This window comes from Aotus nancymaae, unplaced genomic scaffold, assembly GCF_030222135.1.
Source record: "Aotus nancymaae isolate 86718 unplaced genomic scaffold, 86718_ANA_hifiasm-v0.15.2.pri h1tg000115l, whole genome shotgun sequence".
Lineage (NCBI taxonomy): Eukaryota > Metazoa > Chordata > Mammalia > Primates > Aotidae > Aotus > Aotus nancymaae.
Genome location: NW_026988530.1, coordinates 9,721,725 through 9,745,053, shown reverse-complemented (window position 1 = coordinate 9,745,053; position 23,329 = coordinate 9,721,725). Strand labels below are relative to the sequence as shown.

The 23,329-nt window shown below is 41.4% G+C and overlaps 1 protein-coding gene and 1 pseudogene across 2 annotated transcripts in view; both read right to left on the bottom strand.

Annotated features, from left to right (window-relative positions):
• Positions 1-23,329, bottom strand: part of SH3RF1 (SH3 domain containing ring finger 1) — a 194,935-nt gene that overhangs the window by 18,861 nt on the left and 152,745 nt on the right. The window contains exons 7-10 of one of the 2 annotated variants that reach the window (XM_021674007.2): positions 10,357-10,526; positions 8,375-8,545; positions 5,810-6,069; positions 4,581-4,942 (exon numbers count right to left, since the gene is read on the bottom strand). In XM_021674007.2, the coding sequence (XP_021529682.2) occupies positions 4,581-4,942; positions 5,810-6,069; positions 8,375-8,545; positions 10,357-10,526 (963 nt within the window). Of the gene's footprint in view, positions 1-4,580; positions 4,943-5,809; positions 6,073-8,374; positions 8,546-10,356; positions 10,527-23,329 lie in introns of both variants that reach the window. The other variant, XM_021674006.2, reaches the window with a different exon arrangement.
• Positions 8,487-10,335, bottom strand: LOC105720602 (large ribosomal subunit protein uL22-like; annotated as a pseudogene).

The following is a 23,329-nucleotide window of genomic DNA, read 5'->3' as shown; positions in this document are numbered from 1 at the left end:
GAGAAGCTGTGACAGACCCATCTGTACATCACTAAGTTCTATTTCTCTGTGGAACAGCAGTGGTAGCCCACTGCAGAGCATCTGGGTACAGAGAAAAGAAGGCAACAGACGTGCTATCATGTGGGAGATGGACCATGCACTGTTGATGGTCACAAAATGACGAGGAAAGATGGAAATGAGAGTATTATCAAATACCTAGATATCTGCTGGAAGTCTCAACTAAAACCAGGATCTCTAATACACTTTTTCCTTGCTGACAGTTTAATCACACAGAAAGTTGAGCAAACTGCAACTTTGGATCTAATTCTGATCAACTAGAGGGAAGGCAGAAACCAGACGGGTGGAGATGTTCTGCTGAAGAAGCAGAAATACGGAGAAGTTGAAATAAAGCATGGAAAAAGAGGCTGGTGATAGTCAGGTTTGAACTTCGTAGTTTCAAAGAACTGATTTTTATATGTTCAAAGAAAATATATGCATGACCTGAAACTCAAAAGGGAAGATGCTTCAAGAGGAATGAGAAGGCTCTCAAAAATGAAATTCTAACCATACAATTGCAAATTATCCCTGCAGATGAAAACAGAGGCATCTAAAGGTACTGATGTGATCTCCCATGGAGCAGCCTAACGGCTCAAATTTTTAAAGGGCACCTACAAAAAGATCAAGCAAAGAGCCCATAACAAAGAACATAACGCCACCCACAGGAATTCAAGAAGGCTTAAAGATCAGAATGAGCTTAAACTTGCAAAAATGCTAAAGACAAAAAAAATTTTTTTAAAGCTCTTTTAAAGTTATGTTTGAAACAAGAAGAACAAGAAAGACACAGACCCGCTGTGGAGGATGGTGGTTCTCAGATGGCAAGAAGAAAGGGAAGGATAATCTTCAGACTGGAAGGGAAGAACAAACATTGAAGAGAGGGAAATGAGTGAAGAGTTGGGATTTGGAGATCAAATGATAATCTTAACAGGTTGAATTCACTCCAGCGTGCAGAGAAAAATGTCAGCAGAAATGCAACAAATCACCTTTGATAATCTGGTGAATCTGGGATCAGGGTCAAGTGCACAGGCAAGGAAGGGTATGTGCAAGTCCCAATTTTCTTTTTTTTTAATTTTAATTTTTTTTTAATTTTCTGAGACAGAGTCTCACTCTGTTGCCCAGGCTGGAGTGCAGTGGCACGATCTCAGCTCACTGCAACCTCTGGCCCCCCAAGTGATTCTCCTGCTTCAGCCTCCAAAGTAACTGGGATTACAGGTATGAGCCATCATGCCCGGCCAATTTTGTATTTTCAGTAGAGACGGGGTTTCACCATGTTGGCCAGGCTGGTCTCAAACCCCTGACCTCAGGTGATCTGCCTGCCTCGGACTCCCAAAGTGCTGAGATTACAGGCATGAGCCACTTGGCCCAGCCCCAATTTTGAAACACACGACAACAAAACACTTTGCAGACCATCTGGGAAATTCTAGAACCGTATTAAACAAAAGATTTATGAACATTTAGAAAGGGAAATAAGACTCTTCCAGGAGACACTTGCTGACAATAAGTAATGGCAGCAATGAGGGGCAATGGGGAGGACTCCGTGGAAGGGAGGATGATGTAAAAGGCAGGTGAATCTCAATGTGGCATCTGGCAAGTTCTCCCAGGATATCCTTGTAGATGTGATGGAGAAATGTGTATTAAAGATACTGTAGTCATGAAGATTCATGATTAAGTGACAAGAATCATGGAATTACTAGATTTATATCAACCAGAAGTCTCATTAGTGGACTGGGAATATTAAATGAGGGAGGAGATTTAAAAAGGGAAAATCTGAAATCTGTGATATGAAGAATAGGTAAAGAAAACTTTTAAGTGTATAGCATTAGAGAAAAGACACCAAGGGACAAACCTGCAAATACCTCAGGGCACCATGCAGAAAAGAGATCAGCGTTTTCTATGTGGGCCCTCAAAATAAAGAACAACAGTTGGGAGTTGAATTACAGCTGTCTAAAGATGGCACAGGGCAGTCCAGGGCTAGGGCACTGCTCAGTCAATAGGGCACACACCCAGGCAGAAGCCATGGCCGTTTGTCAGGGATGGGTGCCACCTGTGGTAGATGGTGCTGTAACAGGTTACCTCAAACTCTGTGGTAAAAATCAGGTCCTAAAATCAAGGTGTGGTAGGGCTGGTTCATTCTGGAGGCCGCTGGGGAGGAATCTGTTCCCTTGTCTTTCCAGATTCTAGAGGCTTCCAGTATTCCTTGGCTTGTGGCCCCCTTCTCGTAGCACTCCCACCTCTGCTTCACCATCACATCTCCTTCTCTGGCCCTGAGTTTCCTGCCTCCCTTTAACGAATATCCTTGGGATTACATTGGGCCCACCTGGATAATTCAGGATAACTCCCTTGTCAAAGGGCTCTTAATTTAATCATACCTGTAAGGTCCTTTTGGCTATGTAATGAAGTATCTTAAAGGTTCCCAGGATCAGGAGGTGGACTTCCTTGGGGAGCCACTATTCTATCACAGGTACCTTTCAAGCCTCAGAGATTCAGTGAATTCTACAATGGAAGGGCCCAGTTGAAGAGCCCCTGTTTTCATCAGTGGCAAGAGCTCTGAGACACATTGTCCCCCAAGTCTTAAAATCTAAACCATAAAAATATTTATAAATATATTAACAAAGTTGAACATGTTGGCTTGAGTGCAAGTTTAATGTAGTTAAATATAAACACTGAACAGATACCAATCTTTTTCAAAAACTCCCATGTTAACCTAACAATTAAATATTAACTTTTTAGTAGGCTATAAAGTTTATTTCCTTATAAGCTGCTGTTTACAGGCTCCCTTAACCATTTAAGTAGAACGACATACCTTACCACTTAGCAGGTGGCTAAAAGTCTATGGTCACCCTCAGACTTCCCAGAACTGGTATAGAGCTTCAGGGAAAATGTATAAACTATTGAGGAAAAAGTAATGATGACAATAAAATTATCCAGATCTGTGACTATCTCTTTTTCTTCTTTACATTTAACCACTCTCAATTTCTCTCCTCCAATCACCTGTCTCCCAACCCAACCGTAGGTTATTCTTTCCAACAGAACCTTCCGTTTATATTTTCTTTAAAATTCAGCCCCAAATGAGACATTAAAAATATACATATATGGATTTAGAAAATAATGTTTCCTTATATTTCAAGTCTTACCTCTCAAGGAACCATGCTGCTTAAGGTCGGATGTACTAGGCCATGGACCAGTACTAGCCTGTGGCCTGTTAGGAATCAGGCTGCAGAGCAGGAGGTGGGCTGCAGGCAAGCAAGTGAGGCTTCATCTGTATTGACAGCTGCTCCCCATCACTTGCATTACTGCCTGAGCTCTGCCTCCTGCCAGATCAGCAGGGGCATTAGATGCTCATAGGAGCGCTAACCCTATTGTGAACTGTGCATGTGAGGGATCTAGGTTATGTGCTCCTTATGAGAATCTAATGCCTGAGGATCTGTCAGTGTCTTCCATCCCCCACAGATGGGATCATCTAGTTGCAGAAAACAAGCTCAGGGCTCCCACTGATTCTACATTATGTTGAGTTGTATAATTATTTCGTTATATATTACAATGTAATAATAACAAAAATAAAGTGCACAATTAATGTCACAAGCTTGAATCATCCTGAAACCATCTCCCTGCCACCACCCACCCCTGGGCCCAAGGAAAAACTGTCTTCAACGAAACTGGTCCATGGTGCCAAAAAGGCTGGGGACCAATGCTGTAGATAAAATAAATCCATAAATAACACTTTTGATCAACAGCTCCATTCCCCTCACACACACACACACACACACACACACACACACACACACACACATATATATATATATATATATATATATATATATATATATATTAGAGATGAAGTTTCACTCTGTAGCCCAGTCTGGAGTGCAGTCACACGATCTCGGCACACTGCAACCTCCCCATCCTGGGTTCAAGCGATTCTCCTGCCTCAAGCTCCCGAGTAGCTGAGATTACAGGCAACTGCCACCACGCGTGGCTAATTTTTGTATATTTAGTAGAGATGGGGTTTCACCATGTTGACCAGGCTGGTCTTGAACTCCTAACCTCAGGTGATCCACCTACCTTGGCCTCCCAAAGTGCTGGGATATAGGTGTGAGCCACCACACCCATCATATATATATATATACACACACAGAACTCTTATCAAGCAAGACTCACTGAACAGGAAGACTTGATGATAGCAAAATGATGAAAGAATGAGAAACTAAAGGGAAAAGGAAATTCCTCCACGAGGCTGTAAGCTGCATATGGGGGAGTGACTAGGTATCCTTCACTGTGGTCCACGTGACATGAAGCACTGGGCTTGGCAACTAGTGGAAGTTTAAACACAGAGAAACATGAGCTCTAGATAACACGATGGGGTGGTGCCTGCGTTTCTTCCCCACTGTCCTCCGAGCACCTGGCATAGTGACTCATATGTGGGGAGCACTTGAGGGTTTGTTGAACAATGAGTCCTCTCATTAGCTGAAAACAACAGACACAACACAGGAAGAAAAACAGGGAAGTAAGTAAAGCAGAGAAACAGTAAGTAAGTGAAGTCTTACTTTGCTATCCTTGTCTGGTTTGGTTGCTGAACTGTTCCCACAAGCTGATGAAGCAGTGTCAGGAGGTGTGGGGAGTCCAGGGAGAACGGTCACTATCCGGCCACTGGACTCAGCCTCTAGAGACACACTGCTGAGGCTTGGAGAGGGCAGTGGAGCAGCCGCTGCACAGGCCAGAGGGGCACCAGCTCGGCTGATACTGACGGCAGCAGCGTGCGTAGCTGGGCCTGGCATCGGAGGCGCAGGTTGTGGAGAGGCCAGCGAATGATGGGGCAGGCCCACAGATGCAGGGCCGAGGCCGGCAGGATTCTGTACCTGGATGGGTGTCACTGCTGCCGTGGGGCGTTCCTGGCTGTGCGTGGCAACTAGTAGATGGGAAGAGAGAACATGGCAAAATCCGAGTATCTAATTGCTGCTCACCAAAACATGAGTCATTCCACTGCATCAGACCATCATGAAAGGCTGCAACTGCATTTATCACAACAAAGATTGGATGTATGGTGGCCTAAAAGCACTTCATCTTAGCTGGATTCCGAGACACTATCTATTGTCCTTCCAGGTCAGCCCTTGAGTCTACTGAGTGCCTGGAAGCTCAGCTCTAACTTAAATCCCTTTAGTTAGGAGATAATCTTTCCACAGTGTTAGAGACACTGAGCCAGTTTTTGGTGGTATTCTACAGTGTCAAGCCAGGTCTCCCTCCAGTCCTTTTCCTATTATTTATTACCTTTTCTTATTAATCATTTTCCTTCTTTATGTTTTTCTGATAGAGTTCACAAGCCTTTAGTTTACCCCCCATCCCATTAGTTACCCAAGACTCTTGGGAAGGTTTGCAGGGCTATAGAACTAAGAAAGCTTTTTAAGATCCCACAGGGTCCAAACTAGCCTTGTGCTTAAGTGAATCAGAAATAATCAGCACATCTGTTATTAGAGTATCACGCAATGTCACACAGATAGTAGTAGTGAGATTTGAGATCATATGATCTCAACTACAGAAGTCAAAATTTCAAGTACTGTTGACACTCTTAGGGTCAGCCTAATTTCTTTCAGACTTTAGATCCATCCATGAGGCTTGAAGTAATATGCAGGGCAGGCTTAGCCCAAATAAACAGATACAAGGTACACTGAGTAGACTGACTAATGTTCATGATTTTACTTACATCTACCTTTCCCCACATCAGTCAGAAAAGATCTGCCCTTTTTCCTGCTTTGTTCCGGCCTGGATTCCTCCTTACCTGTCCTCACAGCATTGCGGGCCTGGTTGACTGTCATTTGCCCAGTCATGTGCAACAAGACCTTAGCCTGAGGACTTGTCTGGATGTGAGCTGCCGATACCACAGCCGTGGGGACAAAACTGGGACTGCCAGCCACACCATTTCCCTGGAGCTTCTGGGCAGGCCCTCCTGCCGTGGAAGGACTGACCATGGTCACCCCCCGACTTGTCTGGCCAGCCGTAGACATCGGGACTTTAGCTTGGGAAGCATTTGTCACTGCCCTGCTGGGACAGAAACATAAATGGAAAGCCCCATCTATCAGCAACATGAGAGAAAGAACAATGAAATGCAAGAAAAATGACTCAGAGCTTCAAACACAGAACATTTAAAAAACTGAATGAAATTATTTTTATAAAGTTTAAGAATAGAAAATTCAAAGTAATAATGGCCCTGAGACAGAGAAAGGTACTGAAATATATTCTGAGTCACCAGAAACCACATGTCATACTGTGCGCAAGAATACAAAGTTACTGTGTTCAGCTTTCCATAACAAGACCAAATATCTCCACGAACATTCAAGGCTCTGGATTCTCTCGCTTCATCTACAGAACAAGCTGGGATGGTTCCCGGACAATATCCCCATTTCCATATCTTTGCTCCCATTTCCTGGCTTCCTATTTGCCTCCAACTCCACATCAACATGTGCCCGTGTACAGGCATGCACACATAGTGGAATGTCCTCTGTGGCTTCTCTTAACGTATCGTAATCTCATTTATGTTTCAAGATCCAGCACAAATGCTGTCAGTTCAAGAAACCTTGCCTCAGATTCAGGTTTAAGATCTTATGATTCTATTGTTTCACGTGAATTTCTTCCTTCATTCTGTTTCTAAACTCCACAATTGTTTACGCTTTGGCCCTTGATTACAAAATGTGTTATACAATTATTATTATTATCTTTTTGAGACAGAGTTTCACTCTGTCGCCAGGCTGGAGTGCAGTGGTGCCATCTCGGCTCACTGAAACCTCCACTCCCAGGTTCAAGTGATTCTCCTGTCTCAGCCTCCCGGGTAGCTGGGATTACAGGCACGTGCCATCACACCTGGCTGCTTTTTCATATTTTTAGTAGAGATGGGGTTTCACCTCGTTGGCCAGGCTGGTCTTGAACGCCTGACCTCAGGTGATCTGCCCACCTAGGCCTCCCAAAGTGCTGAGATTACAGGCGTGAGCCACCACACCCAGCCGAACAAGCAGAAAGACTTCAAATCACTGGTTTTTGAATCTTATAAAAATGTTTTCCTTCATTAACTTTATTTTGTCGTTCTTTGTTGCATTTCTCTTATCTATTATTATTATTTTGCACCACGGAGGTTCTATCTGCCATTTTCTGGATGGGATGGTGTCTGAATGTAGATTTTAACATACACAGGAAAGAATGTTTATATTGATTAAACATTTGCAAGTCAAATCATTCCGTCACCATCTGCAACAATAGTGATTTTCATTTGATTAGGTTGCTGGCCAACCTATAAATTAAGGCCAACAGCTGACAACCATGTCAGTTCATTAAGCTGTTTGTTTAAAATCAGGGGGTTTGAGGAGTGATTTAATGCCGTTAAACTTGGACTGTATATTAAGCATCTGGTGGTCAAAAACTAGGGCTCCCTCAGTGTTGATTTCATTACAGGTCATTTAATTCTGTTTCCGAGGCTGCTTTCCTCAGTAACCAAAAGCTGAACTATCTTTACACAAAATATACAAAATGTGGTATATCTAAAGCTCCTGTCACTCTACAACAGGGTTTCTCAACCTCAGTGACATTTTAGGCCAGATTATGACTACTCTTTTTGTGGGAGGCTATCCTATGTACAGGATGTTTCACTGCATACTTAGCCTCTATCCACTAAATGCCAGCAGCACACTCAACCTCCAGGTATGACAATCAAAAATAAATCTGGATATTGCCAAATGTTTCCTGGGAAGCAAAACTGCCCTCAGTTGAGAAGGATCTATGTTATACATAAAATTTTTATTTCTGACTGAATTACAGAATTCATTGTCAGAATTCAGAGGTAATTACCAAATTAATGAAGTAAATATAAATCTACACCACCTGGGTTTGAGGCCTTCTTCACTATGCGATCTCAGATAAGCTGTTTGATATCTCTGTGCCTCAATGTAACAGCAACTAACAATTAAGGCTACTTAAGTGTAATGCATTTATAAATCTGCCAACCTGGCATATAGTACGCATTATATAAACACATAAGTATTAATAATATAGCTGTCATTTGTATCAACACTATGCCTTTTCTAGTAGAAAACTACTGAAAATGATGTAGTTGAACCTTCTCAGGTTAAAGCAAATAACTTAAAACCCAGTACATTTACTGGTAAAAACCTATACTTTAAGCTAAAAATTTTAGAGTTAGAAAGGATTTTAGCAGATATAGACATGAATTTTTTTAAAACACTGGCTGCGTAACAGGCAATCATAATGTGAAAGGGATCTGTATAGGCTGAAAACCATGGAAAAGAACAAAGCTTCTCTGTTTAGAACTTAGTACACAATTTGTTCAGAACGATACCTTGTGACCGGTGCCACATAATTGCCAGGGAAAACCCCTATCTTGCTGGTATGCATGGATGTCCCTTTGAACCAGCCATCCTGGCAGCGCTCAAACACTAAAAACATCTCCCCTTTTCTCAGCTCTAGTTCATCCTCTTTCCGAGGAGTGTATGGATATATAGCAACATACCTAGAACAGAAAAGAATATTTTGATTTCAGGAGGAGTAACAGACACACCCCAAGATGCTCCAAACTCTTCCTTGGTACAAAGTACTGAACATTTTGTACAAGTGTAAACTGAAAGTACGATCCTTTAATCTGTAAGTAGCATTGACAATTCTCCATTGAAAGAGGTTTTGCTGCCCACATTTTAAAAGTAGGCAGAGGCCTTCCTGATTAAGAGCCTGTTCCTCCCAGTGTGGAAGTGACTATCCCACCAAATAGTATTTGCGTAGTGTGAAAGAATTAATGCAGCTTCCGAGAGTGCCCAACTTGCTACCAGAGATTATGTGCCCACTGGGAAAAATGAGCTCCTCAAATGGCACTTGTTAGACTTGAGAAGTAGCCCCACATGAGAACACATGGTGTGAAATCCCGCTAGTACAACATGCTGCCTTCTACACACAGGCTGAACATAGAGGCTTGAGCTACACCTGCTTTTGTATGCTCAGTTCTAGGGAAAAAGACTAAATTTGAAAAAGTCAAGGGAAAACAAAGTACCGATCACAAAATGTACAAGACAACCTCAGATGCAGGGTGACTATACCAACCAAGACATGGTAACCAAGCAGGTAACATTAACCTATAGTTCTTTTTGTTTTTTCAGTTGCATTTATTTTAATGCTGAATTTACTCCCGTGCCATAAGTTTTTGTTTCTTCACTTTCTTCTGGGATATCTTCTTCTTCGGGGCAACCTCCTCTTCTGGTTTAGGAAGAATCGGTTCCTTTTGAGTAAGGATCATCTCAGTGTGGCAGGGGGAACTCACGTATAAGTTAATCTGACCATGAGCTCTGTAGGTTTAGTGGCGCATCTTGGGTGCTTTGTTCACTTGGATATGCTCAATGACCAGAGAATCTACATCTAAACCCTTAAGTTCAGCATTACTCTCTGCATTTTTAAGCACGTGCAGCAAAAATTCAGCACTCTTTTTGGGCCACTGACCTTGTGTCCAGCCCCACTGCTTGGCCTGGGCACACCGGCCAACTCCACCATTGTAATGTCAGAACGGTACACACTGTTTTGGTAAGTGACATCTTTCAGATACTTCGTGGCTTTTCGTATATGCATACCCTTGATGGCCTGGGCAGTTTCACGTGTGTTCTTGAAGTGAACACGAAGATTGGACTCTCCTGATTTGCATGATTTGTGAGGTTCTCTGGGTCAAGTGAATAGCAAACCATTTTCACAGATTACCTCAGGCTTAGGGAAAGAGTTAACCTATAGTTCTTACCAGTGCTCTAAACTGTTGGTGTATACAATTACACAAAGCAGGATCCACAAAGACCTGGTTATATTCTGCCATAAATAAACTCTCAACAGGATAATTACTTTTCTGGGTACTTATTACTGGGGACTTAAGCTTTTTACATTCATACTTCAGCTAGACCTAGATATGATTTGTGTAGCATGCCTTTCTGTTATTAGGATTCTTATGCAAGAAATGAAAATAAAGATAAAAAGTTCAAACAGGAGTTGTACAAAAAAGGCAGTTTCATACACATATGATATTATAAAGAATCAACAGTATGTTTCCCTAAACTTTGAAAGGCCGTCTTCACTAGTGGGACAGCTACCTGGCAAGCTCATGTATTGGACTCATTTTCTTTCAGCAGTTTCCTAGTTAAATGCATGACCAGGCAGAAGTTTGCAGGACACAGCCATCTTGGTGAGCCATAAGGCTGTCATCAGCTCATGTCAGAAAGGTGCTTCTTGACCTCTGAGGTTTGGAGTTAGTTTTAAATGAACACACAGGCAGTAATAAAAGACACCCTCACTTACACACTGGGGCGAGTCTGAGGCCGTAAATGTGCAACCTGGTCAGTGGATCCTGTCACGGGCCTTGGTCCCATTCCAGCAGCAGCAGTGGCAGCGGCGGCGGCGCCTGGTGGTGTGGAGGCAAGGACAGTGGCAGCCAGGAGAGGGGGTGGGGGAAGAGGAGGATTCAAAGTCTGGTATAGGAAAAACGTAAAGAGAAAGGGAAAAAAAGGGAACAAAATACTGATTTACATCTTTCTATGGAAGGTGGGAGAGAAAAAGAATCAGAAATCCATAGAACAAGACTTTAATGGAATCCACACAAGGCAGAATCAGCAGGCTAACTGACATGAAAGCCTGCTTCTACAAATTCATCTCTTGTTCTCCTTTAAAATCTTAAAGCCAAAGCAACCTTTTCAGCAAACAGGTAAGTAACCACCCTTGGGAGGAGGGAAAGGAAAAAAAAATGAAACAACTGCATGTAATTTAAGATGAATAGCATTTTAAAGTATAGACCTGGACAAGGATCCAAATGCCTTTCAATGGAGGGCAGCTATAACGTCATGCTGCTTGCTAGGAATTAATTTGTGATTGTTTCTGTAATCTGAAACTTAAACACAACACACAATTTAGCTGCACTATATCTCAAATCGTTCCTTCAGAAGAAAATTTCCTGTGATGCCTGGTCTATAAAAAGCCCAAAAATAGTAAGCCACAGTCATTGGGCCATTGGTGCTACTTTTGCTTATTCTTTTCTTAACTTTGCCAGCTTTTGAAATTTGGTACTATCAAGGTTGGTAATCTTTAACAAGTACACCAGTGAAAAGCTGCTGGTTCCTTTATGGGCACAGCCTAATGGGGTTCTGCCTACAGGATTCCATGCCTTTTGAAAATCAATGGAGCAATTGTTACCTTCTGATCTATAAACTCAGATAATTCTTTAGGGTCTGTATACTGAAACTCCTGGGAGAACAGGCACACAAAGACTGCCTGAACCCCCACCTCGTCCTCTCCAAATCTTTGAACCACTAGATGTAAAAAGTAAATCAAAGGAGAAATAAGAAGACAAAAGAATTTACCTAGTTAAATGTAAATGGCTTCTACATATCAGCATATAAACAAAATAAAGATCCAATGATTTCTAAACATAGCTTATACCAGTCATTTTATTTCTGTATTTTGGAATAAAAATTTGAATTTCATCACCATTCACTATAATACATCTGGCTGTTAATATACACATACATGGTTCCAGAGACATAATGAACTGAGTAGAAAAAAATTTCAAATTTGTAGACATATGCTGCAATCGTTCCACACACTACATTTAATTTTTTGCAAAAGCAACTTTCAATAAAGGTTTTTTCCCACCCTGCAGCTGAAGTGGTTGCAGAACATTTAGTGCAGAAACAAATGAGGTGCAGAGCTGCTTACAAAGTGCAAACCTGGAGAAGGCAGAGGTTAGGTCCAAAAGTTGGAATGTCATGAAAACATGACTTACATTCTCGATTCAAAATACAGCAGCATTAAGATTTGCTATAGCTCTGGAATTTGCATGTACTAAGGCTTAGAGCTTCCAAAACCTTTAACCAGGAGAAGGGCAAGCATTTAACCTGTTAGGCTTCCTTCCAGGGACAAAGCAGAGATAAAGATAATTCCGGTCACAGCAAATGTGACCTGGTCAGTTCATGGCAGTTCATCAGCAGTTTGACAGGTGAGATAATCAGTTGACACTGTATATAGAGTAACAGACGGAGAAACTGTAAAATCACCACTTCGCTGATTGCCATTTAAATCTTTCTAAGCTCAATCTCAAAACAGGGTGGCTGTGGAAAGGCAGAAAACTAATGGCATGTGCTCAAACAGAAATTAAAATAGTCTATTATAGCTCAACTTTATTAAAACAGAGGCTGTACTAATTTGACCAAAAAAGAAAAAGACAAAAATCATCTATGCACCTGATAAAAACATGCTATCTTTTGTAATATAAATACAATTTTGTCATAAAATGTAAAATCACTTCTTATCACAAAATACACTAAGCGTATGTTTCATGTCCATTTCTTTCACAAAGTGTGAGAGTTAGACATTAAGATACGGCATCAGAGGATATCCTGAAAGATCCCAAAAGTTTTGCCTGAGAGAAAAGAGTTCTTTCTCACTTTCTGTGGTTGAAACATAAATGGTTTAATGAAACCAGGCAGATATTTTCCCAGTGCATACATGTGTAAATCTGTGTGTATGTGAGCACACAGATGAAGATCAAGGAACTCTGATTAAAATCAGGTTCCTAGATGTTGCTTGCCCCCGTGGGGTTGGTAAAATGATAGGGCTCTGGTGACTCCAGAGCTGTGGACAGACTAGGAAATTTTGTGGGTTGCTTTATAAACAACCTAAACCAAAATAATCTGCTGATGTGGAAGTTCAAAAGGTAATCCACTGTGCATTGTGCTTCAGGCAGTTTGCTGTCCTGCAAGACCTGAAATTTCTACAGAGTAAAACCACACATAGCCTTTCATTCACCCGGAGGTGACCTGGAGTCCTGCTTATTATTTTGTAGACCAGGCCAACCTAGGCACCAGAGGCCAAGATGCACTCTCTACTACAGGCAGAAAACAGCTATGGACCTTCTAGAAAATGGGACATATTTCACATTTTGTTAACAATATTCTGCTCACTAAAACCAGGACTTAAGAACAGTGTGTTAATGGGAAATGGTCATATTTTGCCATGTCCAGGTTCTCTTCTCCTGATCTAGTAATGTTGAAAGAAGAGACAGTGTTACATCACAGAAGGAGCATGGCCTTTGGGGTCAAAAAAACATAGATTCCAACCCTGGCTCAGCCTCCTAGGGCAGTCCTCAACTTCCTTCCTTTGCTAGAGTGAGCACCAGGGAGAAGGTGTCTTCTCTCTGAGTGGGCAGCGTTTCAGAACACTGACAGGCCAGACTGCCAGGGCCACTGAGTGAAAAGTTCAAGTACATCTGTGTGAAACCTCTCCCTTCTGGCACTCTTCCCTCCACTTGCCCTTTCATGCAACTCACGCAGGTAGTGATTAGATCTTAGGAGCTGGCTAAAGAGAGGGAAAATGATCCAGTACGTCTTAAGCTTGGGCCAAGGGCTACAGACCAACTTACCAGTAAACTACTTTGAACTGCAGTTTTGGACACAAATTCAACTGAAAATAGAGGGTTCGTTTCCTTTCTAATTGTCCCTTATGTGTGCATCTCCCTCACATACCTCCCAGGGTAGAAAAGTGACTGGCAAGATAGACTGAGCATTTCTGGGTCCCTCGGGCAGATATCATTAACATTCTATCTATCATTATTTCTTTCTAAATGTCTGATATCCATTCAGCCCACTTTCAACCCTACATATCAGCATCTCTAAACAGTCTTTGTGTGTACTGAACTCAGATGTATGTATACTGGTTGATGAGGGAATGGTTCAAGCTACTACGTGGAGATGCCTGTTAAAATTGGTCAACAGTGTTACCAAGTTCAGCAGCATTGCTATCTACATGCATAAATTATAAATATATTGCTCCACATTTGATCTACAAGGAAGAAGAGAAATATCTATACCAGTTATGTGGCTCTGTGTAAATTCTGTAAGATCTCTATGTTTCACTATACCATCCTGAGAGATGGAGTTAATAATTAGAAGTAATTTATGTAAATTGTCTTCCCCAGTACCCTGGAGCACAGCAGAAGCTCAATAAATAGAATCTACTGTCATGATTAATGAGATTGTGAAGTCAGGGACTGTCTTACCCATCTTTGTATTGGTGGCACCCAGCTTTGCAGCTAAAAGAGGACAGATCCTCAATGAGCGTTTCATGAATGAAAATACACTCTGTGCTTTTCTATCCTCTTCTTAGAACAATATGATATGGAATAAGAGGTCTCAGTTCCTGAGGTGCTAGAATCCTTTCCTGTTGTTGCTATTTAAGTTCTGACGTGGTGGCTCATGCCTGTAATCCCAGCACTTTGGGAGGCTGAGGTGGGCGGATCACGAGGTCAGGAGTTTGAGACCAGCCTGGCCAACATGGGGAAACCCCGTCTCTACTAAAAATACAAAAATTAGCCGGATGTGGTGTCATCCTAGCTATTCGGGAGACTGAGGCAGGAGAATTGCATTAACCCAGGAAGTAGAGGTTGCAATGAGCCAAGATCATGCCACTTCACTCCAGCCTGGGCAACAGAGCAAGACTCTGTCTTAAAAAAAAAAAAAGGAGCTCCAAGATGGCTGGTTAGATCCAGCTCAGGATTGCAGCTCCAAGTGAAAGTGCAGAGGGTGAGTGGACGCCGCATTTCCAGACAGATTTTTATTGCCCACAGACCAGGAGATTCGCAGGCGGAGGAGCCCCACAGGTCGCCAGTGCGGCTGTTTTGTCTGCGCCCTGGCGCAGCCGCTCCCGGTGCAGAGTAAACGGGACTGTGTTCCCACTTAGCCAGCAAGGGGAGCTGAAACAGGGAGCCAGGCCAGGAGATTCCCGGGCAAAAAAAAAGCGCCACGATCTCAGAGCTGCGGTTTCAGCGGCGCAGTGGGTCGCCGCACGGGAAATCACACAGATCCCGGCGCCTACTCAACAGGCGACCAGGACACCTGGTAGAGGGCCGACTGTTCAACGAAAAAATAAAAAGCTCTGAGGCAGGGAGCCAGGAGATCAGGCCCGGCTGGTCCCACACCCACAAAAACAAAAACAGAAACAAAAAAACAGCAATTGGAAACGCTCTGGGTTGAGAGTTTCACAGCAAGCCTAGCTGAACCCAGGACAGTCCAGCTCTGTGGGGAAGGGGCATCCGCCATTGCTGCGGCAACCCGCCATTACAGAGAAAGTCTGTGATTACAGAGGCGGGCCAACATTGCGGAAGCAGCTCTAACTACACCCATATAAACAGGACTGCAGGTAAGTTCACATGGCAGCTGGGAAGAGCCCACAGCAGCTAAGTGAAGCCTCTGCAGGCTGAGAGTGACTAGGCTGCCTCCTTGTGGGCAGGGCAGCCCTGAAGAAAAAAAAAGGCAGCAGTACAGCAGAAACTCATAAAGCCCTAACTCCCTGGGACAGAACACCTGGGGAAAAAAAAGGGGGTTTATGAGTTCTGCTGCTGTAGACTTAAATTTACCAGCCCAGCAGCTCTGAATGAACAACGGGGCTCACAGCTCAGCACCTGAGCTAATATAAAGGACTGTTTCCTCAAGCGGCTCCCGACCCCCATATATCCAAAGAGTCAACTCATAAAGGAGAGCTCAGACTGACATTTGGCAGGTATCCTTCTGGGACAAAGCAGAAGAAGAAACTGGTAGCAACTTTTACTGTTCGGCAGCTGCTGCAAGTGATCCCCAGGCAAGCAGGGCCTGGAGTGGACCTCAGCAGTCCTACAGCAGAGAGGCCAGACAGTTAAAAGGAAAACTAAGAAACAGAAAAAACATCATCAACAACAAACAGAACATCCACTCAGAGACCCAATCAGAAAGTCAACAACTACAAAGCCGACAGGTGGATAAATCCACAAAGATGGGAAGAAACCAGCGCAAAAGGATGAAAACAACCGAAACCAGAACACCTCTCCTCCTACAAGGGATCACAACTCCTCACCAGCAAGGGAACAAGACTGGATGGAGAATGAATGTGATGAAATGACAGAATCAGCCTTCAGAAAGTGGGTAATAAGATACTTCCGTGAGCTAAAAGAACACATGTTCTAACCCAATGCAAAGAAACTAAGAATGTTGAAAAAGATTTGAGGAAATGCTAACGAGAATGGACAACTTAGAGAGGAATATGAGTGAATTGATGGAGCTGAAAAACACAACACGAGAACTTCATGAAGCATGCACAAGTTTCAACAGCCAAATTGACCAAGCAGAAGAAAGGATATCAGAGGTTGAAGATCAACTCAACGAAATAAAATGAGAAGGCAAGATTAGAGAAAACAGGGTAAAAAGGAATGAACAAAGTCAACAAGAAATATGGGACTATGTGAAAAGACCTAATCTACGTTTGATAGGTGTACCTGAATGTGACGAAGAGAATGCATCCAAGCTAGAAAATACTCTTCAGGATATTATCCAGGAAAACTTCCCCAACCTAGCAAGGCAGGCCAATATTCAAGTCCAGGAAATACATAGAACACCACAAAGATATTCCTCTAGAAGAGCAACCCCAAGGCACATCATCATCAGATTCACCAGGGTTGAAATGAAGGAGAAAATGCTAAGGGCAGCCAGAGAGAAAAGTTGGGTTACCCATAAAGGGAAGCCCATCAGACTCACAGCAGATCTCTCAGCAGAAACCCTACAAGCCAGAAGAGAGTGGGGGCCGATAGTTGACATCCTTAAAGAAAAGAACTTTCAACCTAGAATTTCATATCCAGCCAAACTAAGGTTCATAAGTGAAGGAAAAATAAAATCCTTTGAGAACAAGCAAGTACTAAGAGATTTCATCACCACCAGACCAGCTTTACAAGAGCTCCTGAAAGAGGCACTACACATAGAAAAGAACAACCAGTACCAGCCACTCCAAAAACACACAAAATGGTAAAGAGCATCAACACAATGAAGAATCTGCATCAACCAAAGGGCAAAACAGCCAGCTAGCATCAAAATGGCAGGATCAAATTCACACATAACAATATTAACCCTAAACGTAAATGGACTAAATGACCCAATCAAAAGATATAGACAGGCAAATTGGATAAAAAGCCAAAACCCATCAGTGTGCTGTATCCAGGAAACCCATCTCACATGCAAGGATACACAAAGGCTCAAAATAAAGGGATGGCGAAAGATTTACCAAGCAAATGGAGAGCAAAAAGAAGCAGGAGTTGCAATTCTCATCTCTGATAAAATAGACTTTAAAGCAACAAAGATCAAAAGAGACAAAGAAGGACATTACATAATGGTAAAAGGATCAATGCAACAAGAAGAGCTAACGATCCTAAATATATATGCACCTAATACAGGAGCACCCAGATACATAAGGCAAGTTCTTAAAGACTTACAAAGAGACCTAGACTCCCACACAATAATAGTGGGAGACTTCAACACACCATTGTCAATATTAGACAGATCAACGAGACAGAAAATTAACAAGGATATCCAGGACTTGAACTCAGACCTGGAACAAGCAAACCTAATAGACATTTACAGAACTCTCCACCCCAAATCCACAGAATATACATTCTTCTCAGCACCACATCACACCTACTCTAAAGTTGACCACATAATTGGAAGTAAATCACTCCTCAGCAAATGCAAAAGAACAGAAACCATAACAAACAGTCTCTCAGACCACAGTGCAATCAAGTTAGAACTCAGAATTCAGAAACCAATCCAGAACCGCACAGCTTCGTGGAAACTGAACAACTTTCTCTTGAATGTTGACTGGATAAACAATGAAATGAAGACAGAAATAAAGATGTTCTTCGAAACCAACAAGAATGAAGACACCACATACCAGAATCTCTGGGACACATTTAAAGCAGTCTCTAGAGGAAAATATATAGCAATAAGTGCCCACATGAGAAGCAAGGAGAGATCTAAAATTGACACTCTATTGTCAAAATTGAAAGAGCTAGAGGAGCAAGATCAAAAAAACTCAAAACCTAGCAGAAGACAAGAAATAGCTAAGATCAAAGCAGAATTGAAGGAGATAAAGACATGAAAAACCCTTCAAAAAATCAATAATTCCAGGAGCTCGTTTTTTTGAAAAGATCAACAAAATAGACCACTAGCCAGATTAATAAATAAGAAAAGAGAGAATAACCAAATAGATGCAATAAAAAATGATAAAGGGGATATCACCACAGATGCCACAGAAATTCAAACCATCATCAGAGATTATTACAAACAACTCTATGCACATAAATTAGAAAACCTGGAAGAAATGGATAAATTCCTGGACAGTTGCCTCCTCCCAAGCCGAAACCAGGAAGAAGTCGAAACCTTGAATGGTCTGAAGTCGAGGCAGCAATTAAGAGCCTACCACCCAAAAAAAGCCCAGATCCAGATGGGTTCACAGCCAAATTCTACCAGACATACAAAGAGGAACTGGTACCATTCCTTCTGAAACTATTCCAAATAATCCAAAAAGAGGGAATCCTTCCCAAATCATTTTATGAGACCAACATCATCCTGATACCAAAACCCGGCAGAGACTCAACAAGAAAAGAAAACTACAGACCAATATCCATGATGAACATAGATGCAAAAATCTTGAATAAAATACTGGCAAGCCGAATACAACAGCACATCAAAAAGCTTATCCACCATGATCAAGTAGGATTCATCCCGGGGATGCAAGGCTGGTTCAATATACGCAAGTCTATAAATGTAATTCACCACATAAACAGAACCAAAGACAAAAACCACATGATTATCTCAATTGATGCAGAGAAGGCCTTCGACAAAATTCAACAGCCCTTTATGCTAAAAACTCTCAATAAACTAGGTATCGACGGAACATATCTCAAAATAATAAAAGCTATTTACAACAAACCAACAGCCAATATCATACTGAATGGGCAAAAGCTGGAAGCATTCCCTTTGAAATCTGGCACTAGACAAGGATGCCCTCTCTCACCACTCCTATTCAATATAGTACTGAAAGTTCTAGCCAGAGCAATCAGGCAAGAAAAAGAAATAATGGGTATTCAATTAGGAAAGGAGGAAGTCAAATTGTCTCTATTTGCAGACAACATGGTTGTATATCTAGAAGACCCCATCATCTCAGCCCAAAATCTCCTGAAACTGATAAGCAACTTCAGCAAAGTCTCAGGATACAAAATCAATGTGCAAAAATCACAAGCATTTCTATACACCGATAACAGACTTAAAGAGAGTCAAATCAAGGATGAACTGCCATTCACAATTGCTACAAAGAGAATAAAATACCTAGGAATACAACTAACAAGGAATGTAAAGGACCTCTTCAAGAAGAACTACAAACCACTGCTCAACGAAATAAGAGAGGACACAAACAGATGGAGAAACATTCCATGTTCATGGTTAGGAAGAATCAATATCGTGAAAATGGCCATACTGCCCAAAGTAATTTACAGATTCAACGCTATCCCCATCAAGCTACCAATGACCTTCTTCACAGAACTGGAAAAAACCACCTTAAACTTCATATGAAACCAAAAGAGAGCCCTCATAGCCAAGTCAATTCTAAGCAAAAAGAACAAAGTGGGAGGCATCACACTACCAGACATCAAACTCTACTACAAGGCTACAGTAATCAAAACAGCATGGTATTGGTACCAAAACAGAGATATAGACCAATGGAACAGAACAGAGGCCTCGGAGGCAACATAACATATCTACAACCATCCGATCTTTGACAAACCTGATAAAAACAAGCAATGGGGAAAGGATTCCCTGTTTAATAAGTGGTGTTGGGAAAACTGGCTAGCCATATGCAGAAAGCAGAAACTGGACCCCTTCCTGACACCTTACACTAAAATTAACTCTAGATGGATTAAAGACTTAAACATAAGACCTAACACCATAAAAACCCTAGAAGAAAATCTAGGCAAAACCATTCAGGACATAGGCATAGGCAAGGACTTCATGACCAAAACACCAAAAGCATTGGCAACAAAAGCCAAAATAGACAAATGGGACCTAATCAAACTCCACAGCTTCTGCACGGCGAAAGAAACAGTCAATAGAGTGAATCGGCAACCAACAGAATGGGAAAAAATTTTTGCAGCTTACCCATCTGACAAAGGGCTGATATCCAGAATTTACAACGAACTAAAACAGATTTACAAGAAAAAAACAAACAAGCCCATTCAAAAATGGGCAAAGGATATGAACAGATATGTTACAAAAGAAGACATACATGAGGCCAACAAACATATGAAAAAATGTTCATCATCACTGGTCATTAGAGAAATGCAAATCAAAACTACATTGAGATACCATCTCACACCAGTTAGAACGGCGATCATTAAAAAATCTGGAGACAACAGATGCTGGAGAGGATGTGGAGAAATAGGAACACTTTTACACTGTTGGTGGGAGTGTAAATTAGTTCAACCATTGTGGAAGACAGTGTGGCGATTCCTCAAGGACCTAGAAATAGAAATTCCATTTGACCCAGCAATCCCATTACTGGGCATATATCCAAAGGATTATAAATCGTTCTACTATAAGGACACATGCACACGAATGTTCACTGCAGCACAGTTTACAATAGCAAAGACCTGGAACCAACCCAAATGCCCATCGATGATAGACTGGACAGGAAAAATGTGGCACATATACACAATGGAATATTATGCAGCCATCAAAAACGATGAGTTCGTGTCCTTTGTAGGGACATGGATGAACCTGGAAACCATCATTCTCAGCAAACTGACACAAGAACACAAAATCAAGCATCGCATGTTCTCACTCATAGACAGGTGTTGAACAAAGGGAACACATGGACACAGGGAGGGGAGCACTATACACTGGGGTCTGTTGGGGGACAGTGGGGGGGACAGTGGGGGGTGGGGAGTTGGAGAGAGATAGCATAGGGAGAGATGCCACATATAGGTGAAGGGGAGGAAGGCAGCAAATCCCACTGCCACATATGCACCTATGCAACAATCTTGCATGTTTTTCACATGTACCCCCAAACCTAAAATGCAATAAAAAAAAAAAAAAGAGAGAGAAAGTTCTGACCATATCCTACTCTTCACCCTGATTTTTAGATCTCCTGCCAAAGGCTTTACTTCTAAATTTCAAACTACCAAAGTTGGCAGCCTCATGCTCTACTTCCAATTCCCTGAACCCATCGACAGCAACAAGTTCTGCTTAGCTTCCACCATGGGCTACAATGGACTAGCTATATATTGGTTATTCTGAGAATCTGACATCATTTAATTTTGTTTGTTTATATACACACACAAATGTGTATGTGTTTACAATTTTTATTATTTTTATTTTTGTTTTTTTAGAAAAGACAGGATATCATCCTGGCTGCAGTGCAGTGGCACAATCATTGTTCACTGCAGTCTTGACCTCCTGGGCTCAAGTGATCCTCCTGCCTCAGCCTCCTGAGTAGCTGGGACCACAGGTATGCATCATCATACCCAGCTAATTAAATAAATTTTTTTTTTTGTAGAGATAGGGTCTTTCTGTGTTGCCCATGCTGGTCTCAAACTCCTGACCTAAAGAGATCCTCCTCCTTCAGGCTCCCAAAGTGCTGGGATTATAGGAATGGGCCATCATACCCAGACTAAAATTTTAAAATTTGGAATGCAATCTGTTTATAAATTGGCCATGAATTGCATTTCCCTTTATTGATCTGACTACCTTATAATACTTTGCAGCTAAACACCTCTTGGCTGGTCCAGAGGATTGGGGATTATTCATCACTTGTTTTAAAAGTCCTTCTGCCATTGTGCAGAAAATAAAAGACTAAGATCTTCAACCTCCTCCCCTACAAAGAGATTTTCAAAAAATCACTACTATTAATAGTTTGATGTCTGAATTAGATACATGTAATACCAGTATTGCTCAGAATGTTATATATTTAAATTTTTAACTGTTACATGTGAAATGTATGGGACAATACGTTTATAATTTCACCCTGCATAAAACATTAAAAAATCTCAATTCATGAAAAAAAAGCATTAGAAATAATTTTCATTTTTTTATTCTACTGGTGGCATTTATTACCTATAAATCTACACCATGAAAAGCCTGGCTTCATTTCTACCGAGTTGTGTGCCACTGCTGTCATAGTATTCAGAGTCTTCGGAACCATTTCAAATTTTAAGTAGAATGCTTGACACAATTAATATAAGATGTAGAGGGCACATGCTACTGAGATTTTCCATTTAAACCTGACATATTAAATCTAAAACATTTCTGCCAACCTACCAGGGACTCTGAGATCTAGACATCTCCTGGGATGACAGACAGGTTTGTTTATAATTAGTTTTTCATTAAATGAAATTGGCACAGTAGACATACTGTTAATCAACCTTCTTCTTGCTTAATGTGCAGGTTTTCTTCTATAATCCTAGAATAAAATGGTTAGACGTAAATTAACTTTTGCATATCCATGCTCTCTTGTGACCTGTCCCATCGATTAGCCCCAGAGTGAGCCTCCAGCTAACAGCAACTGGCCATTTACTACACTGTATAATTTTCAGCCCACAAGGGTTGAAATTCAGTCAGCCTTATGTCTTTTCTCACTACAGGTTGAATATTCCTTATCCAGATGCTTGTGACCAGAAGTGTTTTGGATTTTTTTTATATTTTAAAATATTTACTTAGCAGCTAAGCATCCCAAATCCAAAAATCTGAAATCCCAAATGCTCCAATGAGCACTTCCTTTGAGCTTCATGTTTGTACTCAAAAAGTTTCAGATTTTGGAGCATTTTGGATTTCAGATTTGCTTGACCTATAGTTCAATTTTCCATTATCTGAAAAGTGAGTCGTCTTTTTTTCCCGTAAGAAATCAAATTAGAATTTTTCCATGCAAGACGGTCATCTGGAAATGAATATATCAACTCATTGTGTACATGTGCTGTGAGTGGGAAGGAAAGGAGAGAGTCTCCCCTGGAGATGAGAGGTCACGATGGTTAAGGAACTTGGCTCTGGTCAAACATCCGGGACTAATAGAATCTCAGGGAAACCAAATTTCACTAAAAGTTAACTGAAATTCGTTTCTCCCCAGATGAATCTCGGCATCTTTTCCTTCACCAAGCAGTTGTACTATCAAGAAAGGTGTGATTGTTCAGGAAACAATAAAAATGAAAATAAAAAAACAAACAAACAAAAAAAATCTTTAACCTCTAGCTTTAACCCCCACAACATCATTAACTTCCATTTAAATACAAGAATATGCTTAACTAACTCTAAAAGTTTTCAAAAGCCCAAGTCAAGCTAGGTAATAACTCACATTTATTTATATCCCACCTTGTTTCTAAATCAGTTTTCAATTATTTATAGATGTATCAAGACAAAATAAATAAGAAATAGGAAAAACAAGG